Source organism: Coregonus clupeaformis, chromosome 29 (assembly GCF_020615455.1).
Source record: "Coregonus clupeaformis isolate EN_2021a chromosome 29, ASM2061545v1, whole genome shotgun sequence".
Classification (NCBI taxonomy): Eukaryota; Metazoa; Chordata; class Actinopteri; order Salmoniformes; family Salmonidae; genus Coregonus; species Coregonus clupeaformis.
In genome coordinates, this window is record NC_059220.1 from 65,764,068 (window position 1) to 65,774,355 (window position 10,288).

The following is a 10,288-nucleotide window of genomic DNA, read 5'->3' on the forward strand; positions in this document are numbered from 1 at the left end:
TCTACAATCTTGTCCCTGACATCCTTGGAGAGCTCTTTGGTCTTGGCCATGGTGGAGAGTTTGGAATCTGATTGATTGATTGCTTATGTGGACAGGTGTCTTTTATACAGGTAACAAGCTGAGATTAGGAGCACTCCCTTTAAGAGTGTGCTCCTAATCTCAGCTCGTTACCTGTATAAAAGACACCTGGGAGCCAGAAATCTTTCTGATTGAGAGGGGGTCAAATACTTATTTCCCTCATTAAAATGCAAATCAATTTATAACATTTTTCACATGCGTTTTTCTGGATTTTTTTGTTGTTATTCTGTCTCTCACTGTTCAAATAAACCTACCATTAAAATGATAGACTGATCATGTCTTTGTCAGTGGGCAAATGTAGAAAATCAGCAGGGGATCAAATACTTTTTTCCCTCACTGTATGTTCACTACTTTGCATAGGTGGTAGTTTGTAAGGTGTAGTTTCACTTTCTCTGTGATGTGCGGTTCCTGAGCTTTATGATGAGGTCAGAGTGTGTGGGGTGAAAGGTCAGGCCGTCCACCTCCATGCCCAGAGTTCCTGTCTTGCCGCTGCGGACGCCGTGTTGCACCAGGATGGACAGCATCTCCTCCTCCTGTGGCATGGCAAATAGAGACCGGTGACACAGGTTTACATATAGCAGACTGTTTCTCAAACTGGTCCTCTGGACCCCCAACTAGTCCACATATATGTTGAACTCCAACACTACCACACCTGATGTAACTAGTGAACTATTCAACATGATGAGTTGATTCAGGTGTGCTGTGGTTGGAATTGAACAAACAAATATACATAATGACTGTGGATCTGGAGGAAACACTGACCTACAGTGCATTCGGAAAGTATTCAGACCGCTTGACTTTTTCCACATTTTGTTACGTTACAGCCTTATTCTAACATAGATTTAAAAAAAAATATATATATATATATATATATATATATATATATCCTCATCGATCTACACACAATAACCCATAATGACATTTTAGCAAATACAAAAAAATCAAAAACAATTTACATAAGTATTCAGACCCTTTACTCAGTACTTTGTTGAAGCACCTTTGGCAGTGATTACAGCCTTGAGTCTTCTTGTATATGATGCTACAGGCTTGGCACACCTGTATTTGGGGAGTTTCTCCCATTCTTCAGATCCTTTCAAGCTCTGTCAGGGGAGCATCGCTGCACAGCTATTTTCAGGTCTCTCCAAAGATGTTAGATCGGGTTCAAGTCTGGCTGGGCCACTCAAGGACATTCAGAGACTTGTCCCGAAGCCACTCCTGCGTTGTCTTGGCTGTGTGCTTAGGGTCGTTGTCCTATTGTAAGGTGAACCTTTGCCTCAGTCTGAAGTCCTGAGCGCTCTGGAGCAGGTTCCAAACTTCTTCCATTTAAGAATGATGGAGACCACTGTGTTCTTGGGAACATTCAATGCTGCAGAAATGTTTTGGTACCCTTCCCTAGATCTGTGCCTCGACACAATCCTGTCTCTGAGCTCTACGGACAATTCCTTTGGCCTTATGGCTTGGTCTTTTCTCTGACATGCACTGTCAACTGTGGGACCTTATATAGACAGGTGTGTGCCTTTCCAAATCTTGTCCAATCAATTGAATTTACCACAGATGGACTCCAATCAAGTTGTAGAAACATCTCAAGGATGATCAATGGAAACAGGATGCACCTGAGCTCAATTTAGAGTCTCATAGCAAAGGCTCTGAATACTTATGTAAATAAGGTATTTCTGTTTTTCATTTTTAATATATGTGGAGAAAAAATCTAAAAACCTGTATTCACTTTGTCATTATGGGGTATTGTGTGTAGATTGATGAGGAAAATGTTATATTTTATCTATGTTAGAATAAGGCTGTAACGTAACAAAATGTGGAAAAAGTCAAGGGGTCTGAATACTTTCCGAATGCACTGTATGTCAATACACTGCTCGGCTCACTGCAACCATCACATCGACACTTCCCAAGTACTGTAATACAGAAACTGTACTGTAAAGACATTTTAGAGCGGTGTCAAAATAAGAACATTATGAGACAGCTTAAATGCTAGTTGTGAGTTATAAATCTGTGTCAAGTGCAGAATACATCTCACAACACTGGGCATCTGTTCCTAAACCTATTGAAAACAATCAGTTTTAAATTAAAAGGTTGACTTGCAAAAGTATATGCTTTATCTATAGCAAAATGTGGCAAACTGTGCTGGCCCCCATCCCGGCCTCCTCCCTTTACAGCTAGCCATGTTAATGACACATTGGCTTTGCTGGGGTTCTGAAGTGGTCTGGGAGTTCACCACGCATACAAAAATGTCCAGAATGTGGCGGCTGGCCTATTCTCTAGGGACTCTGTCTGCACCTCCCTATAATGGTCTCACTGTGACAGTGGAGGGCCTCTGCTCTGACCCCATGCCTAAGATCTGCATGTAGTGAAGCATAGAGATACCTAGAGACATATAGACATAGAGTTAGTGTAGCCTAGAGCCAGGCCTGGGGAATGGACATTCTTACCTTGACTACATTCCTGGCCCAGTTCAACTGATGTAAAACGCATATGATACAGCGGTGGTGTAAACATTTTTGTACAGACAAACTCATCAAAAATATCAGTTGTATCACAACCATTGTGTCAAATTGATTGTACTTAATTGTACAGTGTGATCTAGGAACTACCATACCTTGGCTACAGAGGGCAGGCTAGCAGCCCAGGCCTGGTGCTGGTCCTGGGTAGGTGGGTGAGGCTGGCCCAGGCCTTTGTGGAGGTACCGCTGGTGGATGGGACAGAGACTGAGGATGTACAGAGCACAGGCCATGCCGTAGCCTCCCCAGTTAGACACTCCTACAACCCAGAGACAGGGGTAGAGAGGAAGAACAGGATAAGATTCAAAACTGTTTTACAAGTTACATTTTACTCAGTCTTCCTCATGCACTCTCTTAATGATGCTGTCTCATGATCTAATGCGATTTTTTTAAGATAAACACAAATGGTTGTACACTGGGTGCAGATGTCAGTTTTTATTTCCATTTGGTTGAGTTTTCAACTAACGTGACTTCAACGTGAAATCAACAAACAATTTCACCATGTCATTGGATTTAGGTTAGAAAAAAATACTAAATACTCTTACATTGATGACTTTCTACAAATCCAATCAGTTTTTCATGTTGATTCAACATCATCACATTGTTTCCACATCATTTCAAAGAAAGAAGTCAATGTTGATTCAACCAGTTTTTGCCCAGTGGGTTGTCTCTCTTGTCTGTGAGTGTAAACTTTAATCAGCATAATAAGTTGGGCCACTATATCAAGTTCCAAGTGTCGTGTGTAAAGAATTCATTGGAAATCTTACTTACCAAAAGCTGTGTGAATACTCTATGGGTGTATACAGTGTGTGTGTGTGTGTGTGTGTGTGTGTGTGTGTGTACAGTGTGCATGTAGATGTGTTTGCGTTCATAGTTTATCTTCCCCTTTGGGCAGCTGACGCAAGAAACTACTTCTGCTCTGGCCTTGATGTAGAGGTGAGAGCGTGTCTGACTGTTTCAGTGTGCATGTCTGTGTTGGTGACACTGTCCTGCAGTAGCACACTGCCTGGCTATATGGAACCAAGTTCATAATACACAACCCTTTCATCAAACCTGAGACAACCATCCTTCTGCCTGCAGTTATATCCCTTGGCCTGCAGAGGGCACTGGAGAATGTGAGATCTCCAATCTGCTCATTGTTAATCTAAACGCGTTATCTAATAATATAATCAGGGTTGGGGAGTAACAAATTACATTTAGAAAGTAACCTACCCAACCCTTAATATAATATAGTAATTAATCCTGTAAGGATGGTCACTAAAGGCAACTTGAAATGTAAATAAATAAAGTCTAAATGAATACATAATTCATTCCCAACCTGCAGTAATGGCGAAGTCAGCAGCCACGTCACAGGCTATCAGGCTCCCATTGGGCATGTGTTCTCTCACTGCCTCCTTCACCTTGCCCATGCCCAGCTCGTTCCCACCATCTCCTATCCCTATACACACACAAACACACGTAAGTCTATATTGAGACGTGCATATTATTCTAAAGATCTGTGTGCATAGCGGGTGGACCTTTCAGTAGCCTACCTGAATATCAAACTCCATAGTATCTGTACCAACCTGTGGTGCTGATGCCAGGGATGGTGCTGGCTGTGGTGAATAGATCATCTATAGGGTCCACCAGGTGTTTGATGTTCACTCCTCTCATGTTGTAGTAGTTCCCATCAGACGCTCTGCCACTGCGCTCTATCGCCACCAAGTGGTCAAATCTGAGCACAACAGACTAAATACTAAATTGACCCATGTGAATAGGATGGAGTGAAAGGTGTGTGTGTGTGTGTGTGTGTGTGTTGAAAGCTGAGGTCATCACCTGGGCTTTTTAAGGTCTCCGTCATGACACAGGAAGTGCAGTGCTGAGTCTGGGCTGTTGCCTTGGTAACTGAGCAGTGGTACGGCTGTCTTTATCACACCTAGAAACACAGACAGGTCAGATGTTAGAGGTCAGCCAAACATTTGGAGCTAAACTGACAGACTTCTGTATAGAGTCAGGGCTAGGGCACACATATGCCAAATCATGAACCTTTCTTCACTGCATCCTCCATAATCCTCTGATTCATCTCCAGGGCGCGGTGATCCGTCACTATAGCAACCTCCTTCTGAAGGGCTTGGAGGGTGGCTGCTATGGCGAAGGCTCCGGGGGGCCCGTCTGTCTCCTCGGGGGGGTTGTGTGTGTAGTGGGTGGGGAACCCCGTAGTGATGAGCACAGAGGAGGAGTGGGAGAGGGACAGGCAGGACCTCAGCAACTCATCCTGGACAAACAATGCACGGATACCCCTCTCCCCTGGGTCCTCGCCAATGATCTTCTCCAGGTCTCGTATGCTCTGGACTACAGCCTTGGATGCCACACTGTAGTGCAAAGGCTGCTGGGAGATGGAGAAAGTCAGAGGGCATTGGTCAGGCTCAGGGGTGGATGTGGACGCAGAGATGGAGGAGTCCTCTCGGTCAGTGAGGAACATGCAGCCTGGAGAGTGGGTGAATGCCAGTGGGGGCTCTGAGGAAGAAGAAGAATACTTTATTGTCCATTGTCAATGGGAAACAAACGCCTATGTGTCTTTTTAGCCAGTTGTGCAGTAATAAATATTACAACCAGACAGCCACTCACTGCAACTCTGGACAGCCTCCATACCAGTGACCCCACAGGCCCAGAACGCAGGTACATCTCCTGGGCCAGGGGCCACCGGGTCCCCATACTCCGGCCTGGATACGTCCTGGATCCCCAGTACAGCTGTGATGAAATGGTGCAGAGTCAGACAGGATGTAAATTGCTGGAAGAGGCCTTTTGGTTTTCTACAAACAAAGGACCCGTCTGCAGTTGTGTACCTGGATCCCCGATGTGGATGGGTCCTCCATGGGCCAGAGGGGTCAGGTGAGTGACCTGGACCACGATGTCCAGCTGCTCCTCAGGTACTGGTCTCATAGTCACCACCATAGGGCACTGGAACTGACCCACTCCTCTACACTGCAGAGATGTCTGCAGAGGGGATAGTATATTAAAATACAGGCTTTATATGATGTGCTTTACTCATTGTGTATGTTGTAAGTCTTGTCTCTTGAACTATGCATATAAGTTTGTCTCCAAATCAGAAATAATATGGTAATTACGAGCCTGTGAAAAAGAAAGTCCTTCTTGGAGGAAAATAACTATATTCTGATCTGTTTGCACAGTCAGTCGCTCCAGATTTGTACCTGGCAGAAACCCTCCTTCCCCGTCTCACCCTGAACATGCTGACATTGCAGTTCTGCTCCACATTTCGGACAGGGACCCCGGCCTCCCGCAGTGTCCTCTCAAAGCTGAAGCTACAGCCCAGGTAGAAGCTGACCATGTCCTGGAGCTGACCACTGTAGGACATCAGGCTGGACACTCTGGACACCAGCAGGCCGTCCTTAAACACACAGTACTGGGGGCAGTCCACTCTGTGGAGAAGTAAAGGTATAGAAATGCTTTTGATATTGTACTACTTCTTGTTTTTGCTCTATCATTGTAAAGCAACTTTGGGTCCTTGACAGACAGAGAGACAGACAGACAGACAGAGCGACAGAGCTAGGAATAGACTGGAGATGCTGTTTGAATGCTATTACTGTTGATCAAACAGAAACAGTTATCTCACTGTCTAGTGAATAGGAAGTGGAAACTCAGTGGAAAATACCCTGGTCCAGTTCCCTGTCCTGAGAACATGGACTAGAGCCTACATTCACACAATGCAGCCTGGATTTATTGAAAGTCTCTGCACACACAGACAACAATACTAGCTTTACTGCAGTGTGAAAAGTTGGAAAACAATGGGGGAAGGGGAATGGGTAGATTTCATGGTTACAAAATGTGCCATAAATGCAGGGTCATGTCCTAGAAATAATTACATGAATACAAGACAGAGATTATCCTCAAGCGTTAAATCTACACGGCTACTCAGAGAGTAGATGTTGCCCTGCCTGAACTGCTATATTCTGAACAGAGGCTGTTCAATAATTGACCATTTTAAATGCTCCAAGCAGAGCATAAGTCATGCACATTATACGACTCAGAGAAGACATCTTCTCTGCACATACAATAACCTCACATGGGTAGACAAGGGATTGTTTCAAGACATAAAAATCACCATCAAAGTTACATAACACTCTCTTGAGTTAACATCACATGAATGCCTCCCTCGATTCTGTGTAGCTGTGTAGCTCAGTTGGTAGAGCATGGCGTTTGCAACGCCAGGGTTGTGGGTTCGATTCCCACGGGGGGCCAGTATGAAAATGTATGCACTCACTAACTGTAAGTCGCTCTGGATAAGTGTCTGCTACATGACTAAAATGTAAAATTCAGGAATACCCCCCATAATAACATGAAATATAACCAATTCAAGACAGTTCAGTCTCTGTAGGCTTATTGTGTGATGTGTTTGTTTGTATCATGTATTTTGTAGTGTCCATGTTATATTGTTGCATTTGCATTGTAATGGTTGTCTGATTTTGTGTTATAGGGGTGTTTCAGTTAGTACCTGATGTCTGCGTCTGCAGCGAGAGGTGGACAGCCCCACTCCCCGGGCTGACTCCTGTAAAGCAGAGGCAGGGGGCTGGGGTTGGCATGGCAGAATGCCTCGAAGTCATCAGCTAGGCTCTTATGGAGGATCACCACATTAGCCTGCTGGTAGCCTGTCAACCAGATGCAGGGAAACAGAATATTGAGTCAGATTGGACACTGAATTGTCTTGCATTGTTTGATTCAGACGTGTGCCTCTCTATAAAGACTGGGAGAGAGAAAGTGATGACGTTAAATGTTTGAGCTTGTTCAGTGCATTCAATGTTTGAGCTCCTTCAGTGCATGGGGTTGCATTCAATAATTAACCATTACATCAAAGATTCCAACTGCTGGGTGATTTTCAAGCAGTATTATTGTGTTATTTAAGCAATAATGCATGAGGGGGTGTGGTATATGGCCAATATACCACGGTTAAGGGCTGTTCTTAGACGTGACGCAACACGGAGTGCCTGGATACAGCCCTTAGCCGTGGTATATTGGCCATATACCACAAACCCCAGAGGTGCCTTATTGTTTTATAAACTGGTTACCAACGTAATTAGAGCAGTATCAATAATTGTTTTGTCATACCCGTGGTATACGGTCTGATATACTATGGCTGTCAGCCAATCAGCATTCAGGGCTCGAACCACCCAGTTTATAATAAGTTATAGTGTAGTCAGTGGTGGAAAAAGTATCCAATTGTCATACTTGAGTAAAAGTATAGATACCTTAATAGAAAGTTACTCAAGTAAAAGTGAAAGTCACCCAGTAAAATAGTATTTGAGTAAAAGTCTAGAAGTATTTGGTTTTAAATAAACTGAAGTATCAAAAGTACATTTAATTGCTCAAATATACTTAAGTATCAAAAGTAAAAGCATAAATCATTTCAAATTCCTTATATTAAGCAAACCAGACGGCACCATTTTCTTGTTTTTAAAATGTATGGATAGCCAAGGTCACACTCCAACATTATTTACAAAAGATGCATTTGTATTTAGTGAGTCCACCAGAAAGGCATTAGGGATGACCACGTGTTCTCTTGATAAGTACGAGAATTTCACAATTTTCCTGTTCTGCTAAGCTTTCAAAATGTAACGAGTACTTTTGGGTATCAGGGAAAATGTATGGAGTAAAAAGTACAATCTTATCTTTAGGAATGTAGTGAAGTAAAACTAAAAGTTGTCAAAAATATAAATAGTAAAGTAAAGTACAGATACCCCAAAAAACGACTTAAGTAGAACTTTAAAGTATTTTTACTTAAGTACTTCACACCACTGAGAGTAGTGTAATATGCTATATGGTGTACCTACCTGCAGCGAGTCCAGAAGTGTTCTCTATACCATGGGTTTTCTTACAGATCAGAGCCCTTAGCGCACTAGGGCTCATAACAGACTGACACTTAGACATCTCTACTGACCTGGCGCAGCTACTGTTGCTGTAGCCTCTCACCCTGCTCTCACCTCACTGCTGTCTACTAGAGGGTGTGCTATATTGGTTAAATTGTCAATGGGTTATCAGATGTAAGCTAATCTCGTTGACCAGACACCTCCTCCAAATGCTTAGCCTTAGAATGGAGGAGGTTTGATGTCAGGCTCCTGTAGTGACACTGGCCAGACAGATTTATATGCTGAGTCAATGTGAGATTTAAAGTCTGGCAAGCGAGAGATACTACTGTAGCTGAAATTAGGTAATGGGTTACATATTCTCATACAGCTAGGTGATGGAATCAACTTCCTAAACTAATGATTGACCTGGGTCCTCGAAATAGTAAACTGCCATTTGCTGAAAAGATAAATGTCTATTGCTTGTTTTCTCATTGATTGGATTGCAGATTCGGGTGATCACCATATGAAACTCGATGTCTGTTCTGTTAGAACTGAGATGAAAGTGGAAGTGGTGTCATCTGGATGTCTTACCTGAGCACATTCTAGTGGTGGTGGCCTTTACACACACTAGTCTTTGCACTGGATACAGTCGAATTGAGTTGGTGAGTGACCTAATACCTTGCCATGCCTGAAACATGCTCAAACCTGAAATGAGAGGTAGACAAAAAGGCCTATTCAAAATGCATCTAAAATACTTTCGTTGGGGTAATCAATAATAACAAAACTGTGAAATCTGAGTGAGTAGCTAATGCTATTCAAATATGGCTGAAATGTGTTGTAAGAATTATACAAAAAGTTTGAGATACTGCTTATTACGTTAAGTGCAAAGTGGGAGGAATACGCATGTCATCTTTAACATGATACATGTATAACCTATGCAAACCATGATTTCATAGGCTACAAAGGAAAATAACGTAAAAGCAACTTCTGTTTACAAATAATGGTAGCACATAATAAGAAAACATGTTATGATAAGCTTCTCGTCGATTTTTCATCCGTGATGTCCTTCCACTGTGCATGGTGAAAGGAAGTGGAAAGCGCAAAGCGAACTAATTCCGATATAACCCTCTCTGAATGCATAGTACCTGAGGAGGAATGTTTCCAGTAGTAGTTAATGAATGTTCCCATAAGCGAATTTGAAGGAAATATATAGATTCTCGCAAACAGCAATACTTCTGCACATTCCGTGCACTTGGTTTCCACTCAGCCACAAATTCTAAATCGTAAAAATGCATAAAAACAAAAATCCCCTTTTTAAAATTAATTTAGGGATAGATTAGGCATAAGGTTAGCAGTGTGGTTAGGTTTAAAATCACATTTTAAGAAGAGAAAGTGTAGAAATAGGCGGGGTTTATGACTTTGTGACTGTGGTAAATAGTGACGACTACTGACCTTGGGTGTTTTCTCTGTTTGGGTTTTCTTCTCGCGAGAATATAGGCAAAACTGGGTCAGAAATCTCACAGTGGACCCAATTTCGTAACAATTAAACCGAAGAGTGAGTAATAGATCTGTCATTTTCATTGAAAGCAAGTCTAAGAAGCGGTAGATCTGTTCTATGTGCGTTATTTCTATGCTTCCGGTTCTTAAATTTAGTTTTTGCGTCTTTTACTTTGGGTTTTGTGCACTAGCTTCAAGTAGCTGAAAATACGATATTTTTCGTTATGGAAAATATATTTAGATGGTACAATGATTCTCTACACTTTACTTGCTTGTTTTGCCACATAAACTTAAATTAGACAAACTATTAGAATTTTAGCAACCAGGAAATGGTGGAGCGATTTCTGCATAGTGCATCTT

The 10,288-nt window shown here is 42.5% G+C and overlaps 1 protein-coding gene across 2 annotated transcripts; it reads right to left on the minus strand.

Annotated features, from left to right (window-relative positions):
* Positions 1 to 352: 352 nt before the first annotated feature.
* Positions 353 to 9,833, minus strand: dglucy (D-glutamate cyclase). Of its 2 annotated transcripts, XM_041854241.2 has the most exons (12): positions 9,577 to 9,833; positions 9,023 to 9,136; positions 7,084 to 7,237; positions 5,812 to 6,010; positions 5,417 to 5,567; positions 5,199 to 5,321; positions 4,617 to 5,087; positions 4,407 to 4,506; positions 4,157 to 4,305; positions 3,910 to 4,029; positions 2,690 to 2,850; positions 353 to 611 (listed from the first exon to the last, which is right to left on the minus strand). In XM_041854241.2, the coding sequence occupies exons 1-12, from the start codon at positions 9,617 to 9,619 to the stop codon at positions 462 to 464; spliced, it is 1,935 nt and encodes a 644-aa protein (XP_041710175.1). In that variant the 5' UTR covers positions 9,620 to 9,833; the 3' UTR covers positions 353 to 461. The 2 variants fall into 2 exon arrangements, with proteins under 2 accessions (XP_041710175.1, XP_041710176.1); XM_041854242.2 differs by lacking the exons at positions 9,023 to 9,136; positions 9,577 to 9,833 and adding an exon at positions 8,417 to 8,625.
* Positions 9,834 to 10,288: the final 455 nt, after the last annotated feature.